At 38.9% G+C, this 22,639-nt stretch overlaps 1 protein-coding gene across 2 annotated transcripts in view; it reads left to right on the top strand.

The window, feature by feature from the left end:
• The window catches only part of LOC117963677 (ankyrin repeat domain-containing protein SOWAHC-like), a 106,279-nt gene that overhangs the window by 67,217 nt on the left and 16,423 nt on the right, over positions 1-22,639 (top strand). For both annotated transcript variants that reach the window (XM_058993927.1, XM_034904648.2), the window contains one exon: positions 7,811-7,939. In XM_058993927.1, the coding sequence (XP_058849910.1) occupies positions 7,811-7,939 (129 nt within the window). The remainder of the gene's footprint in view (positions 1-7,810; positions 7,940-22,639) is intronic.

Consider the following 22,639-nt stretch of genomic DNA (forward strand, 5'->3'; position numbering starts at 1 on the left):
AAAAAGTTTCAAGACCTCCCCACAATTCTGTATTTGCATTAGCAAAACAGGGTTCATTTATCCAGGGTGACTATTTTCTTTAGCAAGTGGAAGGATTTTTCTTTCCTCCTGTGTTTATTTTTGTTTTTGGATTGTTTTTCTCCAGTCTGTCAGTGGCGTTCAGTCTTACGCTTGCGGTGTGTTTTAAGACTACCCTCTCTGTGTATTGAGATTTTAATTCATGATAAGATGACACCCCTTCTTCCCCACTCTCCCTCCCTCCTCTGATGTCACCTATAAACATGTGGGAACTTTGACACCAGCCCTGCGTGACGCTGATCGATCAGAACCTCATATCCAGGACCCTAATGGCACTGGCATTAATGGCATTATCCTCAGGCCTGAGGGGTAAGCTAAATAACAAAACCCAAAAGAGGCACTTATGCGAATACAAAATAAAGTTAATCACTGATACTAGAGCCTAATCTTCTCTTGATCTTATCTTGCAGGGCTTGCAGGTTGAAAGCAGCATTTGCAGATCTGAGTCAGAATTATCTGCACAGAAATGTGTGAACGCCTTGCTTACATTTGCACTGGCCTTTTTAAAAGACATGGTAATCAGCTGGGCTGTCAAACCACAATCCTGGTGATCTTTCTGATCCCCTGTTAAAATACCTGCATTAATACCTTTTGCGTTTCCATTGTACTCTAGTTGAAAATAAAAAGGTGTGAAGAATGTTGTTTAAGAGCATACTGTATCTCGTAATGCCACTGGCTTGTTTGACCAGCATACCTAGATTTAGTTACACAACTGTGAACATTGTGTACCACAATGCATTATCGCTCCCTTTTGTTTTAACCAATAATGTAACCAGTTCTGGCAAATATTTACATATTCAATTATTTATATGTGAAGGTTTGTTTCACGGCAATGACCATGTTGGTATTAAGCAGGGCAGCAGGAAAAAAAAAAACAAACAAAAAAAACACCACCACCACACACCACTCCAAATTTACACACACTCTGTGCTGGCAGTTAAAAGGTTAAACAACCATGCTTGTGCCGAATTGTTCTTTTTATTGTTAGTTACAGACTGAAGGAATAGTTCTAATTGGACCCTGCTTTACTTGTGCGGCACAAAGAAGTGGCATTGACGATGACGTGTTTACCCACGTAACCAGCCCGCTGCCAGTAGCACATGTAACACATAGTTAACACCCGTCGGGGCCACCAGTCCAGCCCCTGATCGGTCACTAATAATTGTTGGAAGGCAGCAGGCAGCTCTTTCTGACAACGCTCATGTAACTACATTGGCTCTCTGTTCTTTCTGCAAACAAGACTTTTATATTTCCCCTATTAGGCAGCACAGCAAGGGAAATTTCACAGCGCAGTTTTATTGATTTATGTCAATAGCAATTAGATATGCTTTTTTACTATATCATAAAATAATAAATATTCACAATGCGCCTGTTGTGTAAAAGCCTAAGGACATAATTTTGATAATTAATTAGGAAAGTTTGTTTCTTGTAAACCAACATGCTCTTCTTCAACTGTGGCCGTGCAGTTTCATTGGGCTATACAGTTGACCTCAAGTGGGAAATTTGTGTTGGAACCAACCTAACTAACCATTATGGCTCCTGACTGTTGTTAATGTTATATTTGTCTAATAAAACCCAGCAGGAGCTGCCCGTGTCTGCCTAATGGCTGCTTTAATACAATGAGGTTTGGGGAGATTTTAAACCACAGATTGGCATAACTTGCAGAAGGTTGAACGAACATACAATTATTTCAGTGTTCTGTAGACAGAGCCATACCTATACAGTGTTATCTATATATTTAATAATATTATACAGCAGAACCCAAATCAACACAGCACTGCCCTTCTTCACATGGTCTTAGTTCAACTACTTGGAAATAGCACACTCATCTTTACATTAGTGTTACACTGGACTTTTTTCATTGTGAAGTATTTGTTCTGAACCTTTAGCTGGCAAGTGGGCAAAGCTGTCTTCCTCTCAGTGTTTATATAAAAGTCATTGTAAGTTAAAGAGGAAGTGCAGTGTTGTGCCTTGATTACTGCCCAGGGGAGAACAAACTGTGGAACTACTTAAAAGATAATACAAGAAACTGTTTTCAACTTTGTTCACCTTGTTGAAAAGTTAAAACAATATCATTGATGTAAAGGAAATTGGACTAAATGGTAATGTTTACAACCACTGATGTTCACACATACCAGCCCAATCCAACATAAACATCCACTTGTGCATGTAAATCTAGAAACTATTAATAAGCACTTTCATCCTTGCATCTGATCATAGCCGTCAATTTTTTTTTCTAGTCGGTCCCATGTTACGCTTGGTGAGGCTTGCTGCACTTTTAAAAGCAGTAGTTTCTACTGGAGTGGTGAAATAACAGTTCTGAAAGCCCTCTGGTGCAGTGAATGTCTGACTGTTAAACTCTCATTCCAAAAACCATACAGATTTTAAGACACATATGAGAAGACCTTTAGGGAACACACACACCCACATTAACAGATGATTTATTTATTCCTTACTTCTATGTTTAAAACAGGAAGGAATCACGTGATCAGTTTTAAAATAGATGATACTCCACATGGATTTATTTATTATTTTCTCCAGGAAACTAGGAAATCCACCCCCAGGAGTTAGGCTGAACCCACTGGGACACGTTTCACATGGGTGGCCCCAGTTGGAATCAAACCCAGGGCTTAAGATGACCATTTAGATTTATTGATCAGAGTCCAAGCTTCTTTTGACCCTGAGTTTATAACAAAACCCCAACTCCCTTTGTTTCTATGTAGCTTTGTAAGTAACATATTCTTTCAAGTTTCACTGCCTTTGTTTTCTCTTTGCCATGCATTTGTAGCAGTCCTGTTTCCTGTAGTGTATATTTACTACACAGGAGGATAAATCACTTTCATGTCCATGCCAAATGCAGAATACAGCTCTTCTTCAGATTGCCCTGTTTTCTAGACAAGTAAAAACAATAGTGCTAATGGCAACTTCAGCAAAGCAAAGAAGTAAAGATATTTGACTCGTGTAGAACACAGAAATATAGCGCGCTGTTAGGACGTCCATGTGAGAGTATTTTGATATTAAACAGGATTGCTTATGGTCGCTTATCATTTGCAGAAATCCTTTCTAAACAGTGTACTGTAGGGCAGATTTGTTCATTTAAGAGTAGTTTGGGTTGAGCATAAGGGGTCAATACCACAGGTATCTCTACAAGAATGATCAGGGCATCTTTTCATGATCGTTAGGCTTCCCAAATAAAGGGTTCAAGAGTGTGACCTGATATGACCCTTTGACCCAAAGTCAAGCCTGGTACACTCTGTGCACCTAACACTGTTTTTGAGCTGCCAACAGCCTATTAGTCTTTGCTCTCATTAAAGTTACCCAAAGTGAATGAATTTGCAGTGTAATATATATTACGAGACACACACACGGATGCACACACTGCATATTCATAATTTAAGAATGAAAGTTCTTATTGGAAATGGGCTCACACTAGGGTGTGATGTGTATATTGCATTAATATATGTACTGTATGTGTAAATCAGCACCATAGAAAGTGTCTGGCTGCATTGCGTTTAACAGTCGCTATGCAATATAAAAACAAACAATCGGTAACCAATAACCCATAGTTGTACTCCAGACATATTAATCCTTTCAGTAGCTCCACAAGGTAACAAACCCTTCAAGTCTTCTGGTATCTAACAAAAGTTGTCTGAAATCACAGTCCCCGGTGAATCCTTGCTCTTTTTATAATGCAGCTGCTGTATGCGAAAAGGCCTTTTTTATTAGCAGTATTTGCAAAAAGGGGAAGACGGGTTAAGCGGGACATTGCGCTATGATTGCGTAAAGAACAGCACCATTGGATATTCTCGCCCGGCAGTAATGAAAGAGGAGGATAGATTTGTCCTCAGTCTTGTTCTTATTTGTTGTCATTGTTTAAGATTACAATGCTAAAGCAGTAGAGCAGGAGCAATTAAGTTTTTATTTGGTTTGATCTTATTTATTTTTTTTCTCCTTGTTTAGCGTTGGCCGCGATTTGGATGGGTCTTGTGCTCTGTGTTTAGTCTTGCAGTGAGACAGCTCTCTCCAGGATGTTCTTGTTTTGTATGTGGATTATTAGCCACTTTATTTGCTCTTCTCTATATTGAATGAGCTGATTCCTGACTTAACGTCCTGCTGATAATGGTTAGTCATATTACCAAAGATATATGGATTGTCTTCACTGTTTTGAGGTTCTGCCTAACAAACCAAACCAGCAGGGAAAAACACTGTAATTCCATGCAGCCTTAAGTAAAGCAATATGTGACATTGTCCTAAGATGTTAAAAGTCAGACTCATTCCTACAAGGCTCCTACACACTTTACCAGGAAGACGGCAATATGAAAAATAGCACAGGGCATTTCCTTTAGCTCAAGACGGCCCTTGAGTGTTTTTTGTGTTTCATTAGCATTTCTTTATCTTTCAACAAATCGTGCAGAGGAACAACGACAGTCTTGAGAGTTCATTGGGCTGTTAATGATATAGAGTAGCTCACTCAATTTGCTGTGCTTTTCCTTTATGAAACCAAATCCCTCTGTTAAAAAAAAAATGCACATGAAAAAGTGACCTTGTAATATAATTCACAATTCTTCAATTTATCATTATTAGTGTAGAGCCCCAGATACGAAGGGGGGAATATTGCATTACTGCAAGGATTATACAGATTACATCAGAACATTTGGATTGGAAATTAGCTGGGCTTACTATTGGCTCATAACATAAGGGGTGAAACCTGTTTGTGAAATATTGTGTCATGTCCAGGAAGGCAGCATATTAATTACTGCATTCATAGCTCATGTCGAGGGACAACAGTTCCATTGAAAGATATTAATATTTTGTTTAATATTAATAGCTCTTTTTAAACCTGCGTTTTAGATTGATGGTTTAAATAACATATTTTGCTTGCACTGTATTTATTGAATGGGGGATCAGTAAAGATAGAACTAACTTATGGTATTGCCATTTGATATCATAACACCCCTATAATAATTACATAGCGTACTAGCCAGCAGAGGTCTGGCTGTCTCGGGAACGCCGGTGCTGGGTCGTCATTGCAGCAGTTTGTCTTCATCAATCAGCTTGTGTTTGTTGACCAAGCAGCATGATGTCACTATTCATTTCATAGATGCTCTAACGGGCTCCAGGACCCCCACCCCAGCAGGCAATCATCTGCCTGTTGCATTGTGGGTTCTCTACTTTCGGTTGAAAGCAGAAACAGAACATCCAGATACTTGTAGTTGGTTTGCCTAACAGTAGCTTTTAGTCCTGGTCTTTTATGGTAGGCTTTATTAAAAATAAATAAATACAAATATATTACTGCTCTGTTTTTAAAATGTTTCTTACCCTTCCAGCTATAGCTGTTTGTAATGTCTAGAGAGGTTAATAATACACACCGTATTGTTGTGGGCTGCTGCAAGCTGCAAGTCTCAATTGGATGATCTCTTCATCCTGCTCATGTAAATGACTGACATTCTGCGAGGAGCCAGCTGTGGTTCTCATCCACTGAGGCCCGGTCAAAAGCTACAGCCGTTTCTGATGACCTGCTACTGTAGCACATTAGCAGTAATCTGCTAGTGAAACCCTTAAATGATTACTAAGCTGTCAAACGTGTTAATTGAAATTCTTACCTTCCCGGGAAATGCAACCTGATCAGGCTACTTGAAAATAAATAAATAAAAATGAATACAAAAATAAGCTGATGCATCAAGTACCACAAATCTGAGTTTACAAAACTGTGTGTCGTCAGGTTGTCCTTTTTGATCAAATTTCAGGCAATGCTGTAAGTAACGTCAGACTAGATACTCCTATTTAGATATTTAGTATAGCCGAGTTGCACATGAGCCCTGCAAGGGTTGTCCCGTTATTAATATCGAAGATGCATGAAAATAAGTTCTAAGTCGGCACTCGTCATTTATTATAATGTGTTACCTGGTGATTAGAGTGAAGTTATATGTAGGCAGCAGCCATTCATTAGGCCATTACTGCTGTTCTTATTGCTTTAAGGGACTTCGTTTATGCTTAGAGGGCATGTCAGACCCCCCCTTCCCCTTCATATATCAACCTTTTGATCTCCCGTCAGTTCTCTGTACTCTGTACGCCTTGCCTTTAACAGAACGTCTCGGGGTCACAGAAGGGCGCTGCTGTATCTTTTAAAGTGGTCTGCTATAGACTTGCGCTGCGTCCCGCTCCACTTCTACAGATGTGTTTTTGTGATCTCTGCAACTGCATACACCCCCCTCACCCCACCCCACTACCTCTGTGTCCATTATTATTTTATAGTTTTGTTCTGCATTCCTTCCACTCAGCCTTTAGTAGATGGAGGCCCTTTTTAGTTTATTACTTACATATGTCCGTGCCTCTTTACCTCAGCAGGGAAAGACAAAATATGGAGAGGGAGCCGTGGATTTGGGATGGTTGGCTAATCCCTCCCCACCTTGAACTAATCGTCAGGCCAATGTGTTATTGCGCCAAGCGCTGTTCTGCAGTGCATAGCCAGTGGGGTTTCAATTTGTAGAAGCATAAACAGATACTAAACTAGGAGTAATGGTGCAGTGATTTATGAACAGAGTTCGGATCAAATTATCACAGCAGTCCCCTGCTGCCACCCTTAACAATTGCCTTCTTATTCCTGCTGCCGAAATGTTTCTTTGTATAGTTACTTGTTGGTGAACAAACTGATTTGCATTGGTCTTTGTTCTTTTTTTTTCTGGAGTATGAGACTGGGAATTGCTAACATTTCTTGCTGTTTTATATATATATATATATATATATATATATTTTAGAAACTGACATCTATTTTTTATTTATTTTGGCTCTTTCATGATTTAATGTTGTTTATTTCTATTGGGGTCTTAAGTGCAGTTTGTTGTATGAATAAATACATCTGTCCCACGGTCTGGTATGTTGGGGAAGGCGTAATGATAACACAGAGTTAAACTATAAATTAATAAAATAAGCTATAGTTAAACTTAAAAGCTAGTTCCCATGTCACCTGGGCTCTCGTTTCATACAGATAAATGTATTTGAAAAGTATCTGTAAGGCTTTAACGGTTTTATGTGAAATCATTACTCATTTTAATATTCTGTCAAAACACTTGCATGCTTTTGATGTCTTTTTAACTCTGGCTTTGACGTTTGTAATGTATGCTTAAAAGGAACTGGGTGATAATAGCATTCAGTTGCTGTAAGTCTTGGATAAAGACAAACCTTAAAAAAAAACAAAAAAAACATGAACATTAAAGTGATCTTTGAGCTGTTTGTAAAATCAATTACATATTGTCCAAACTCTGATTCCTTTGGAGAAACTTAAAAACTTAATCGCTCAATCTTCTGCAGAGGATCACCTGAATTAACTTGGACATTTGTTTTCACTCTCCTCTTCCACTCTCCTGCCCCCCAACCCTTGACTTTCACTCGCACATCGTTACATTTGTGTGCTTCTTACAATTCTACTGGGACCGATTAATCATCATTTGCTAGCATATCTGTCTCAAAACCTGAGCTTTGATCATGTTGTATTTTATAACGTACATCTGTTCTACATTTAACCTTTTGTAATGCTGTTTTTCAAATCTATTACCTGGTATAACAAAGGAATGGTTTTATTGGAAACTTTGTAGCAGATGTAAATCACACATCCTTAATTTATCACATCTTCTTACCCTTCGGTCGGATGCATGTATGCTTTATGTTGTTCTTGATTCAGTATCTAAGGCTATTACTTTTTTCATCTTTTTTTTCCCTTTTCCTTTCCCAGTCCCAGTCCCTTTTCCAGCGTGTACAGTTGGATTCCATGGAACGGGATTGGTTCCGCTTTGCAGCCCTGGGAAACGCAGCCGCCCTGGGCCAGCTCCTGAAGCAGGATCCAACGCTTGCATCCAAAAGGGTAATCACAGCTAATCAGAAGTGAAATGCGTTTTTCTAAGGAAGTAGCTGGAAAACTTCACGATTTACATTTCTCAGACAAAACTGATTAGAGGAACATTGCCTGCTTTTGGAGCCTCTTTCAATCTGGATTGAATCTGTCACTTGAAACTTCTAATTGTTCAGTAAATCCCCTACAATGCAGTTTTTGGTATAAATGTGCAAATGTTAGAAGATGTACACCAGCAGTTGTTTAGTTTAGCAAATGTCTGGCAGCTGTTTTCTGCAGGTTACCCTAAACATGACGCTACGCTTAGGGATTTGGGGATGTTGAAATGAAGTACATGCTGCAAGAAGAAAGAACATGATAAGATGGGAGTCTAAACATTGCTAAAGATCCCAGCGTTTACAAAATTCCTTTCTATTTTGGTCTCTGTAATAGTTTTAGCATAGGCCATAGGAATAAAAGAGAGTATTGTACCCAACAGCAAAGCTGTTGAAAATAAAAATAAATATTATTATTATTATTATTATTTATTTCTTAGCAGACGCCCTTATCCAGGGCGACTTACAATCGTAAGCAAATACATTTCAAGTGTTACAATACAAGTAATACAGTATGAGCAAGAAATACAATAACTTTTATTCAAGCAAAGTACAAGTGTGACAAACCACAATTCAATAATACAGCAGACAATAGTGATAGTTACATCAGGATATGATTAAATAGTGATAGTTACATCAGGATATGATTAAATACAAAGTACTACAGGTTAAACACTAGGCAGATTACAGTATTCTGAAGTACAGGATTAAATGAAGTAAAATAGGGGGCAGATAAGAGCAAAATAAAGCACATTTACATGAAGGGTGATAGTGTCCCAGGATACAAACAGAGGAGTTCTACAGGTGCTGTTTGAATAGGTGAGTCTTAAGGAGGCGCCGGAATGTGGTCAGGGACTGGGCAGTCCTGACATCTGTAGGAAGGTCATTCCACCACTGCGGAGCAAGGGTGGAGAAGGAGCGGGCTCTGGAGGCAGGGGAGCGTAGCGGAGGTAGAGCTAGTCTTCTAGTGCAGGCGGAGCGGAGAGGTCGAGTGGGGGTGTAGGGAGAGATGAGGGTCTGGAGGTAGCTGGGTGCAGTCTGGTCAAGGCATCTGTAGGCTAGTACAAGAGTCTTGAACTGGATGCGAGCGGTGATCAGAAGCCAGTGGAGCGAGCAGAGTAGTGGAGTAGCGTGGGCGAAGCGAGGCAGAGAGAACACCAGGCGGGCAGCAGAGTTCTGGATGAGCTGGAGCGGACGGGTGGCAGACGCAGGGAGGCCAGCCAGGAGGGAGTTGCAGTAGTCTAGGCGGGAGAGTACCAGGGCCTGGACCAGGAGCTGGGTAGCATAGTTGGTGAGGAAGGGTCGGATTCTTCGGATGTTGCTCAGGAAGAATCGGCAAGTGCGTGCCAGAGTGGAGATGTGCTGGGAATAAGAGAGGCAGGGGTCCAGGGTGACTCCAAGGTTCTTAGCTGAGGAAGAGGGAGAGAGTGTGGTAGATTCCAGAGGAACAGAGATAGAGAGATCAGAGGAGGGGGAAGAGGAGGGAAAGAAAAGGAGGTCAGATTTAGAGAGGTTGAGTTTGAGGTGATGCGTGTGCATCCAGGAGGAAATAGCAGACAGACAGGTAGAGATACGGGAGGAGATGGTGGAGTCAGAGGTGGGGAAGGAGAGGAAAATCTGAGCATCATCAGCATAGAAATGGTATGAGAAACCATAGGATGCGATGAGGGGGCCCAGGGAGCGGGTGTAGAGAGAGAACAGGAGAGGACCCAAGACTGACCCTTGGGGGACTCCAGTTAAGAGAGGGTGAGGTGTTTTAAGAAATATAAAAAATGCAGGTAAAAAAATAAATAATTAATAATAACAATAATAATAATAATGCATGGCAAAATATAATAAAAATAGGAAGTGTTATGTGTTTTTCCAGATTATTGATTTCGTAATATGCAATCAAAGAAATGTAATCAACTTAATTATTTAATTGCTAGTATATCAAGCCAGTACTGCTGCATGATATTAAACTTGATCAAAAGTTCAACCCCTTAAAAAAAAAATTGCTGAATGGACTTTGTCAATAGGGTTGCATATCAATGCAAGATGAAAATGGATAGAAGTTTAAAATAGAAAAGTTCTTTGTTGTACAATTTGACAGCTCAACAAGCTAGTTCATTAGTTTTCTTCAGAGGTAATGAGTACTGCCCAAGAGAAAGCATGAATGGTGCTCACAAGCTGCACTGCACACTTTAATACTGCAAGGGTCTCTCTTTACACAGTGCTGATCGTTGAAAACTACAGAAGCCTATTAAAGATAAAGAGCATAAACAAGACTAAGGCACTTCTTGAAGTATTTCACAAAGGTTGCAGGTGCGGGGAGGTCACGGCGATATCATGTTCTTCTAAATATTTCAAGGGATAGAGCGAGTTTTCATTGCATTATCTATAAAAGAGAGAATGGGAAAAGGCTTTGAACATGCCTCCAGTGTAGGCCACTGGTGCTTACTCAATCCAACAAAGGTTTGGGCAGCAGATAAGGATTTCTGACCATGGCAGGGCAGCTGTTTCTCTTTCATCTCTCATTTCAGTGTGTGCATGGAATGTTTGCTTAGCCTGGCCATGTTATTGTGGTAGGTAGACTTTTTTTTAAAATGTATTCAATTTTCTCTTTATTTCATTTACTTAAGAGTAATTATCAATTTCCTAACTCAACCCTTGCCTCCTCAGAGAGTACTTAAACTGAAACCCCAACTTTATGAACCTTCCATCAATATTTTATTTTAATTGACAGTTTTGCATTGGTTTAACACTCTCCCTGGAGTACTTTTTTTCTGCAGTTAACATAATAAATACATGAGATAGTCTGCTAAGAGAGTTCACGGGAGGTGCATTCAGATACAAATCGTACGGATACATAACGTGGTTTATTCTGCAGTTCTTAACGCATCACATTTTATATCGACCATTCAGTCTTCTTTCAGTAACAGATATATTTGGCCATTTTTTATGCTTAGTATTTTGGGGGACGGGCTATATATATTTTTTAAATATGAAACGTAATCAATCATTTTCCTTTACTTTCATTTTTGTATTCCTTTTCTAAACGCACTGGAATAGTCCCCTTAAATAGGCTTAATGCACCATCCAAAACAATACTATTCTCATTAAAGGTGAGGTGTGGTGGGGGTTTGAACCCTTCCTCCCTCAGCACCTGTCTATACAGCAGTGTTCTTTGAGAAGCCCAGTGAGGTTAACAAGCATAGAGATTGTTTGCAGTGTCATGGTGGTGCTCTGCAGTGTTGCTGGAAATCTCCAGTACTGTAGCAGGGGCAGCAAGTGTCTGGATCTAAACAGCGACGGTCCTTTTAACCTTATTAATCCTGCCACAGATTCAGATTTGTTTTTGAGGAAATGAACAATGGGGGTTGTTTTCTTTTTCCATTACAAAATAATAAGAGGATTATTTGTTCCAGTAGTGTGTGTGTTTGTTTTTTTTAGTTTTTTTTTAGTTTTTTTAAAGGAGGTTGAATGAAAAACGTCTGTATAGTCCTTGTTAATTATTATTATTTTTTTTTTAAATTCTGAAATGCCGGAAAGGAATTGTATTGATCGAGACACTTAAACATGATCGTATTTAAAAGGGACAGGCAATCATTAAAGACAAGAGTAGGCCACGGTTACACTAACTGTGGTCTTTTTTGTTTTTGCCAGAGGTAAAAAGAAATCAAATTTCTATCAGCCTAAATTGAAGTGGGCAGCATTATCAGCTGAAAAGACCCCTTGGAGTTGACAGGTCCCATTGCATGGTGATTAATCACTTCTTAGCTTCACTGGACTTTTCTAATTTCCTTTTGCAACTGGCTGGAGGCAACAAGCGATAAGTGCTGCTCTTATTACTTTGTGCAAAGGGAAATGTCTATTACTGCCCTATCATACAAGTGATCAGTACAAAGAGGGGGCCAATCACAGCCTGCCCTGATAAATGTTTTCATATTTTATTTTATATATCTATCCTGAATTTATAATGCTCTTTTATACTTCTGTTCAGGTTTTTTGTTAGAAATCTGTCTTGCGTATGTATCTCTGGGTATGTATGTATGTATGTATGTATGTACCTTTTCTTATTGGATTATTGCATCTTGGGGAGAATCATCATTTCTACCTGGAATGGTAAAATAATTTGTTTCCAAAAGAGCCGGTAGTGGCTTTCAGAAAGGATGCAAATTTAGGTGACATTTTGGTCCAAAGTAAACATAAGCAGATCATGGACACATTAAAAGACATTCAAACCTGTAAGAGCACATGTAAAGTATGCAAATATGTTTTGTAAAGATAAAAGTGAAATCGCAGATAGAGAAAATAGATACATCACAAATGAAAAGCCTTTTAATGCTGTCACTGTTTGTTTTCAAACACACTTTCCGACTTACAGGTGTTCCAGGGCAATACAAGGTTACAGTGCAAAAAACAATATTTAAATACAGTGTAGCTTACAATAAGTGCAAATACGACTAGAATGCAATATGAGATAAGTAACAGCTTGGGATGAAGACAATTTGCATCTACAATGACATAATAGTAGTGCAAGGATAGTGCATCAGCTGAGGATGTATATATAGTGGACCAACCACTGTATCTTATTGAAGACTGGATGCCACCAAATTAGGCAACAAAAAGAATTTTCATTCAAGGTAGCTTATCAGTTGATGATCTGTTTAACCTTTAGGATTCCAAGTCAGAGGGAGAGAGGAGGTACAGGATGGTTGAAATCATGGTCATTTATTTTAGATTGAGCCGATTATGCCTCCTCCCTTCTTTAGGTTGCTCAAGGTGCAATGAAGAAAGTGGAAGCTAGAGGTGCTGCATGGGTTTGAATCTCGGTGAAAAGGGACAAAGTAATGACAGACAGGTGCCATATGCCTTGATATTTCAAAGGAGCAGCCTTGACAGAGACAGAGCCTTGTTGCTTCGTACAGAATGCTGCTTTATACAGAATTGTTTTGTACAGAATGCTGCTTCATACAGAATGCTGCTTCATACAGAATTGTTTCGTACAGAATAATGCTTTGTACGGAATTTTTCGATTTGTAAGCTAGCCTAAATTTCCTAAAGAGAAAACCATAATTTAAAATATAGAATTGATACTTATTTTATATATATATATATATATATATATATATATATATATATATATATATATATATATATATATATATAATTTTATTATTTTATACTTAAGTATTTTTCAAATCTTTTTTTATAGAACTCCTTTATGAGATTTTATTTTCTACAAATGCTTTTTTAATGAATGTGTGAGCTGTCATTCGGGTAATGTTCTTCTCATAAAGGAGGAGCAGTGGAGTGCCATCATTAGCATGAGATAAGCCCCACTTTGCCACTGCACATTTTCTGAGTGTCTGAAGTGGTGAAAGACTTTGAAGTCGTCCAAATCCTTCTCTTGTTAATTTTACCATTTATTAGATTTTTACGTACCAAGAAAATGAAAGAATATGCTGAGATTATGGCTTTTTAAGTCAATATTTATTAAAAAATCAATCTAAATGAAAATCTGCCCATCCCTCTAATTAGTCGAGGCGACTTGCGATTGATTTTTAATTGCAAAAGTAATTACATGGAGCAGATAGCCAGTGACATTTGATTATCTAGGTGATTGATTAAAAGGCCTAGCTCAGGAACAGATTGTCAGCCAGGGGAAGTGAGACAAAAGAGCAAATTAAAAAAGTTGTCCTGTTAGTAATCACAAATTTCAAGGATGAAATTACAAAGCCAAACACCCCCAGCACTCCCTTCGTTCTTTTTTTCTTTCTATCCTCTTCCCTTCCTTACCTAAAGGTACACGGCGTGCATTAACTGAAGAATGAAGATAAAGAAAAGGATTACCTTTAAATGAATCGAGGAGTGATTAGTTCAATTCAGATGGGAACAACATACAAATGTGTTTGCTAAAAAAAAGGGCTTGTAATGCTCGTGAGCTCCTCCTCCTCTCGGCACAGCACTCCAGAAGAAATCGGGTCAGATAAGGAGTTTAAACATCTGTAGTTGACCACACATTGAGCTGAGCATTCAGAAAAGCCGCTGTTTTTATTAAAGAATATCTATCGTCCCCGTAATATCTTTTATGGTTTGAGTTGTCCCTTTTTGATTTTTAGCAACTTGTCCACGGCACGTGATCGCAGGTGGAGTCTGGGATCTCTGTGCTTTTGCTTTAAAAAAAAAAAAAAAGGGGGGTCCTAAAATGAACTGCTTAGCAGACTCTGCTATGTTCTGTCACTGGTGAATGTGGCAGCTTCATGTCTAAGGCTCTATAACTAACCCTGTCATGGCATCCAGGATGTAATGCATTCACTGTCATTGATGAGATAGAACCCCTAGTGTTCAACAAGGGGCAGGGTTTTCTCCTGAAGGAATTTCTTTTAAGAATGTAATGCAATTATATATATATATATATATATATATATATATATATATATATATATATATATATATATATATATATATAAACACGAAGACATATGTTTACTATTCTTAAATAAAATGCAATTTTAATATAGAGCTGCTGGATCTACCAGACTATTTTACAAGTTGAGGTATATTAGGTTAATTCTTATTGCACCTCGCTTTCTTATTTTCATTAATGTCGGGGAAGACTAATGCAATGCTTACTGTCATGGGGCCCTGTTCACAAAACTGATTTCATGTCATATTTATTAAAAAAGTGAGAATAAACTTCTAACCTTGTCTAAAACAGTTGAACAGGTTTCATTAGTTCATAAAAAAAAAAAAAAATAGTACCCACTGTATAAATAAGCAGGACACCTTATTTATTACAGAGCTGGGAACAGTAGTTATCCCTAATAACTGTTCATGTCAATGTGCTCATGAAAGTCAATTCTTTCTAATTCCCCGATGCTGTTTAAGGTCTCCAGCTGATTACTTTGTGGATCCATGTGACTGGTTTCAATTAACCAACTATATTATATTAGAAGATATTATGCAAGCAACATCTCCCTGTCACCGTCCATAGAAGTCTTGTAACTTATTAGCTGGAGGTATGTTATTGTATAGTTTGTATATATGTATCTATATATATATATATATATATATATATATATATATATATATATATATATAAACCAGTTAAAAAACTGTTACTAAAAGGAGGAGCTTTCTTTTGTGACAGCAGTCTCTGTGGGATTGAATAAGCTTTTGGTTCACACACTAGTGTGTACACTGCACCACCAAGAGCCACGCTGCCACATTTGTCTCTAGCTGGGGTCAGCAGCAGCAGGGTGGCTCCGGGGAATGCAGCATGTTCTGCAACCCGTCCCTCGGGGTACCACATACAAACATACAAATCATTATTCATTATGAGAAAAAGCCTCTTAACTCTAAAGAAATAAACAGAGTGGTCAGTTCAAAGTGGCGGTTGACCATCACTTTTACTGAACTGACACGTAATTTAAGCCCTGCTCCTTAGTGACTCGCTGAATGTAACGCTGGGCCGAGGTGCCAATGGGTTAACCTGCGTTTCCTGTTTGTTCTCCAACGCCAAACTTTCTTGACCCCACCCCACCTGTCTCCCCTTAAATACCGAACCCCTGTCACCCCCCCTCTTCTCTAAGCAAGTCCACGTGTTGTTAATTGAGCCCATGTCCCCTGCAGCCAGCTAGCTCCAGAATCACTACATGATCTGTTATATTAGGGTTTAGCGCATACCGTACATCAGTATCATACTAAAATTGAAATGCAAAATATCCGGTTAGGTGAGCCTAAAAATAAGACCAACAGATTTATTTATTTTTTTAAAATACTTTGAATAGAAAACAATATGAAAACACAAACATTTGTTAATCTTCTGAATTTGGCACTTGAAATCTAACCACTGTAAGTAGTTTTAGCCATTGTAATTATTATTATTATTATTATTATTATTATTATTATTGTTGTTGTTATTATTATTAATAATAATATGTATAATAATACACTTACATGTTCATGTTAAGATCCTGGTACAGGCCTCGTTGCACTATTGGCACCAGCTTTATTTACTGACACGCCCCTCATACCTCACGGTGGTAACAATAGCTACGGTTCCTTGTGATGTAATCCCTTGGATTTAATAATGTGCATCCCTTAGTAGTCTGGTAGAGCAGCCTTTGTAGGTCAGTCTTTTCCACTCAATGCGGTTTACAGACTGACAGCAGTAGCTTCGCGCCCTTTTGAATGAAAATCCTACCTCAAGATATTATTTACCTTCAGGATGTACACAGTCTATATTGGCATAAGCTGTAAAGGCCCCAGGCTCCAGCTCCTGCAACAGCTACAGTAGCTACCGGAAAGTAAAAAAAAAATGGAGAAAAATGCTTGTAAATCCTCACATATGTGCCTCACAGCACCAGTCTGTTTGCTCTGCAGGCTAGCACAAAGCAGCAGCACTTATTAAATTTCCATGAAGTTTACCAAATTTGCAGGATCAGTAGGGTGAGCCCGACAGGGAAGCTCTCCTGCTGCCTGCAGCACCTTTTGAGGCAGCTGACGGGAGCCGCATTCTGCTGATACTGTGGCGCTGCAGCCGTCCTGTTAATCTTCACAGCAAAGATTATTTTACTCGATTAAGCCTGCTCCCTGCGGACTGTCCCGATAGCTCCCTGGAAGGACTCGAGAGGGACCCTCTCCCAACCTTTTACCAGCTGAGGTTGTTCAATAAAGTAATCTTTTTTTTTTTTATTTAAACTCTCCCGTCCCCCCCTGCACTACCACTTTCCTTTCAAATCATCGGAAAATAAATTGAAAATGAATTTGAGTTAGCCGTTGTGTTTTAAATACGAGATAAAGGTCAGCCTCCTCCCGGCGATCTCGATAGAAGCAGATTAGCTGAACACGTGTTCCACTTTTAAAATCATATACTCTGCTGCGGTAAGCGGGTTGTTTGTTAATTCACAGTTACTGTTACTCTACAATGGAAAGCGCCACAGGCTACAAGGAGTAAATGTGTGGCATACTGTCTATTGCTGTTAGATTAATACTTTATCAATAATGATGTGAGTGAGTGCAATTAAAGACAGGTACCGTGCTTATTTAAAAGGGAAACTGCAGCTCTTTGAATCTAAGCATCGCAGAACTGCCTTTATTCTACCTTCCACTGCACAGGAGCCATATCCTCACTGCCCTGCTCTGCTGGGGAGTATTAGGATGAAATGTGTGTTTCTCAGGGATGGAAATAAGACTCCCATTGCCTAGCAGTTTGATCCATTCTTGGTTTTACTGGGAGTTTAATAAGGGACACCTGTGTTACCTATACACTGTGCCTAATCAAGCTCGTATTAAAACCTTGTATGGGTGAAACCGCTATGGAGACTTATTTCCATCTGTGTTTCTGTGCACATACTACCACCAGGTAAAGCAGTCTTGTGTCATTATCTCACAATGATTTGTTAAAACAATACATTTTAAGTGCGAGCTTAAGCTGAAGTCTTTGCTAAAAACGAATGTACTGTATGTGTTTTTTTTTTTAACATTTGGACTATTTTGAAATATAATGAACCTTTTAAACTTGGATCAATTGAATTGTGCCGCCTCTACAGATTTGTGTGAGCCTGTGCATGCAAGGTGCCTGCTCTCCCGTTTGTAACTGTCAATGTTATTCCAAGAGTAGAAACAGAAAAATAATTCTGGCTTGACCTTAAAGATCTGGCCTGTCGTGTTTGCTTGATCTGGTTTAAGATGTGATGTCCAACGCAGTCCTATTAGTGGCACCTTTTCACATGCAGTCAGCTTAGGTTGATAGCGATGATACTGAAAAGCCTACATTTTGATTGTGAGCCAGATAGAGAGAGGATGCGCTGATGGAATTGATGGCATCTGCACTGGCTGTCTAGATTGAAAGACACAATGTAACTGGGAAGGTGAGTTCAAGCTGCTGTGTCCTTATCAAGCAATTACATTTTGCTTTGTCAAATGAATTGTGTGACTCCTGATAGATTTACAGCTGCGTGTAGTCATCGCTCAATCTCCTTTCTACAGCACCCCGCACTCTCAGAAGGGTCATGCTTGCTAATTTAAGGGAGGTACCGTCTCCAAGTCGGTGCATAACAGCGTCTGATTCCACTACAGCACCTGGAGAATTGGGAACCTTCCTTTGCCAGTTTGTGTTTTTTAAAGAAGATTTTCAGCATTTACACTTTTTCTCCACACTCCTGCTGAAGTTCGTTATGCTTCAAACAAAGTCTGAATAGCTGGAGGAAGTGTAGAGTGTGATCTTGTTTAGAAAGGTAACCCTGTAATCCCCAACCTTCACTCACAATCCTACCAGCTCACGAAGTGCAAACATCGTTAGAAATACTTGCAAAATCTCAGATTTAAGTGGAGCGTTATCAGAGCCATATCTGGACGTGGGCTTTTCACCCCTCTTTTTATTTATTTAACCCAGCTGGGGATTCATACTTAAGGAGGCTTGCTATTTGTTACCATACCATACTTAAATTATTACATAATTAAACCACACACACCTCTATCCATGTCTTCTCTATGAATTATTTATTGAGAATCTGTAAAATTCATATATCGTGCACCTGCAAGATATATAGTTATAATTGCAAATAAACGTTCATTGAACAGATTTGCAAATCGATAATGACGACCTGTAAGATGAACATTCGTGTTTGCTTCATGACTTTGTGACTATACAGTATAGTAATGGGTGCTGTTGGGTACAAGCTGATGTCCACTCAACGAGAGGTCAGAGTGCACTTGCTGACCTTAAGTGGGTAAAAGTTGCATTGTACACAGCACCTTTCACTATATATTTAATTCTATATAGTTAAATAAACATTGCTAAACAGTATTGTTCATTTAAGTGTGAACAATATGATGCAAACATATTTCAGATGGCTAAATCACATCAATATCAGGGCCGGCTATATGTTATTATTTCAGAAGGCTGCATTATTATTATTATTATTATTGGTAATTATTTTCAGCTCTACCTGAGCAAGAGCGCTGAGTTTCAGTGCTTTGTGCTGGTAACAGGAGGATCATTACATATAGTTGTACATAGGAGGCTGTGTGGTCCAGTGGTTAAATAAAGGGCTTGTAACCAGGAGGTCCCCGGTTCAAATCCCACCTCAGCCACAGACTCATTGTGTGACCCTGAGCAAGTCACTTAATCTCCTTGTGCTCCGTCTTTCACGTGAGACGTAATTGTAAGTAACTCTGCAGCTCATGCATAGTTCACACACCCTAGTCTCTGTAAGTCGCCTTGGATAAAGGCGTCTGCTAAATAAACAAATAATAATCATTACCATGACTATTTCTTGCCCTCCCAGCTGCATCCCCAAGAAACCAGCCATTATATCACTGAGCTATTGATTGAATTAGTGGGGCATTACTACAGGTCCAGGATGCACGTGGACGCAGGCTTTTGAGATCTCAAAGAAGAAGAAGAGTGTGTCAGAGAATTAGATTAGCAAAACACTTGGACAATAAGACATTTGTGACTAGACTAATGTATGATCAATACCCTGGACTTATTACATAATATAATCACCTAAGTGACTGCCATTTGATCTCGCAATCAGGTAGGTGAGTGATTGTACAACAGGAAGGGACCCAGATTGTGTTACTACGTCACTTCAAGATTTGGTTTTGTAACACAAACTGTTATTGGACCAGCATTTGTTTGATAGGCTGCATTTTAAGGATAGTAGCAATTAGCTTACCCAAGCTGACCAGTTGCTTCAAAAAGAGCGATATACCTTTAATCTGCTTATAGAGAGCATTTTATTTATTAGTAATGTCAGGTATATATATATATATATATATATATATTACACACACACACACACATACAGTGCTCTCTCGTTCTTTCATGCTTCCATGATGTATTAATTTGTTTAATTCATGGTTACGCCATGTTGAGTAGTGGTCAGGGCTCTGGACTCTTGACCGGAGGGTTGTGGGTTCAATCCCCGGTGGGGACAATGCTGCTGTACCCTTGAGCAAGGTACTTTACCTAGATTGCTCCAGTAAAAACCCAACTGTATAAATGGGTAATTGTATGTAAAAATAATGTGATATCTTGTAAGTCGCCCTGGATAAGGGCGTCTGCTAAGAAATAAATAATAATAATAATAATAATAATAATAATAATTAATTGTACTTGTAAGATTACTTACTGTGGTTGTAAGTAACTTATTCACAGACTTCAATAGTTTTCAGTAGTTTCAGCAGTTATGTTAACAGTGCTTGAAAATATTTGGTTAAAACCAAAGTTAAACACCCCCTCCCCCCGCGAGATGATAATTGAGATGATTTCCCTCCCCGAGAGCTGCTTGTGCACTTAAAACAAGTGGCAGTTTGAAATTCAAGGACTGTTTTGGAGGTGAGCTGCTGAACTTGACTCTATAATGAGCCTGCAGTGCCCTGCTGATGAGGGTGCATCCCTCTGAGCTCCATCATAAAGAAGCTGAGACATTTTCCTCAAAGCACCCCTGTGGTTCAGGCTGTCCTGAAGGTCCTGCTTTACCTCTTTTATAAGACCTGCCGGTGGGTCAATTTGATCCCTAGTTATTGAAATTCAATCGAGAGCATTAAAATGTAAACCAGTTGGAAAAACAAAGAGCTTAGGGAAATGAGATGCTTAAACAACAACAAACAAGCACTCTGTAATCTTCTTAGATAAATGAATGAAGGGAACCCCCCTCCCTGCCTGGGTGGATAATGATCCTTAGGCTGCTTAGGACCATGCAGACAGAAGGTAAGAACTGGAGGGGGAGGGGGAGGGGGAGGGGGAGGGGGGGGGGTGGCGGGTAAAAGAAAACTCCCACAAAAATCAAACAGAACTGTGGCGGAAAGCATCACCACTCTCCCATCCCATCCCATCCCAAACTTCAAAAAAACGTTTTTTGCTAAGCCCGGAGTAGGAGGGCCCTAATGCTCCAGTCATGTGGTGTATGTAAATCTCTGCATACTGTACTTTAGAACTGTTCTCCCCTCTCACTGTTGAGGTAAACTCAACCCAGCATCTCGGGAATCCCAAGCACTTCCACTTTAAACAGAGTAGCTTTATTTAATCTGCCTGGTAAAAGTACAATGTTTTATACAAGGCAAGAACTGGTCTTCTGTTTGTAGTGCAAATCCTTATAGAAGTTTACCAAGGATTAGTTGTGCAGGGTTTTTTTTTTTTTTTTTTTTTGCTGTTAACTGTGTTTCTACCATGCTTTCCCTTTGCTAACTGTGGTAACTGTGTTTTAACCATGCATAGATGATGCATTGACCATGCTTTCTCTTTGCTAACTATGGTAACTGTGTTTTAACATGCATATATGATGCATTGACCATGCTTTCCCTTTGCTAACTATGGTAACTGTGTTTTAACCATGCATATATGATGCATTGACCATGCTTTCCCTTTGCTAACTATGGTAACTGTGTTTTAACCATGCATATATGATGCATTGACCATGCTTTCCCTTTGCTAACTATGGTAACTGTGTTTTAACATGCATATATGATGCATTGACCATGCTTTCCCTTTGCTAACTATGGTAACTGTGTTTTAACATGCATAGATGATGCATTGACCATGCTTTCCCTTTGCTAACTATGGTAACTGTGTTTTAACATGCATATGTGATGCATTGACCATGCTTTCCCTTTGCTAACTATGGTAGCTGTGTTTTAACATGCATATATGATGCATTGACCATGCTTTCCCTTTGCTAACTATGGTAACTGTGTTTTAACATGCATATATGATGCATTGACCATGCTTTCCCTTTGCTAACTATGGTAGCTGTGTTTTAACCATGCATATATGATGCATTGACCATGCTTTCCCTTTGCTAACTATGGTAACTGTGTTTTAACATGCATATATGATGCATTGACCATGCTTTCCCTTTGCTGACTATGGTAGCTGTGTTTTAACCATGCTTTCCCTTTGCTAACTATGGTAACTGTGTTTTAACATGCATATATGATGCATTGACCATGCTTTCCCTTTGCTAACTATGGTAGCTGTGTTTTAACCATGCATATATGATGCATTGACCATGCTTTCCCTTTGCTAACTATGGTAGCTGTGTTTTAACCATGCATATATGATGCATTGACCATGCTTTCCCTTTGCTGACTATGGTAGCTGTGTTTTAACCATGCATATATGATGCATTGACCATGCTTTCCCTTTGCTAACTATGGTAACTGTGTTTTAACCATGCATATATGATGCATTGACCATGCTTTCCCTTTGCTAACTATGGTAACTGTGTTTTAACCATGCATATATGATGCATTGACCATGCTTTCCCTTTGCTAACTATGGTAACTGTGTTTTAACATGCATAGATGATGCATTGACCATGCTTTCCCTTTGCTAACTATGGTAACTGTGTTTTAACCATACTTATACTTTTAGAGGGCTTTCCATTTATCTTTTAGATTAGATGTTAAGAAACCAATTTGTTTCAGGTAGGAGAAAAAGTAGATTTCTTTATAAAAAGTATTCTGTATTAGACTTATTTACTAGTAAATAATTTTCCATAAAATTGTATATATTCTCATAGTATTCACTAGTTGTATATTTCCATTGTATAATATATAAAAAGTTCAGTCTACAGTATCTTGAAGTGAGCTACAGTACATGCACAAACCCCTGTGTGTT

This window comes from Acipenser ruthenus, chromosome 20 (assembly GCF_902713425.1).
Source record: "Acipenser ruthenus chromosome 20, fAciRut3.2 maternal haplotype, whole genome shotgun sequence".
In the NCBI taxonomy this organism is placed as follows: domain Eukaryota; kingdom Metazoa; phylum Chordata; class Actinopteri; order Acipenseriformes; family Acipenseridae; genus Acipenser; species Acipenser ruthenus.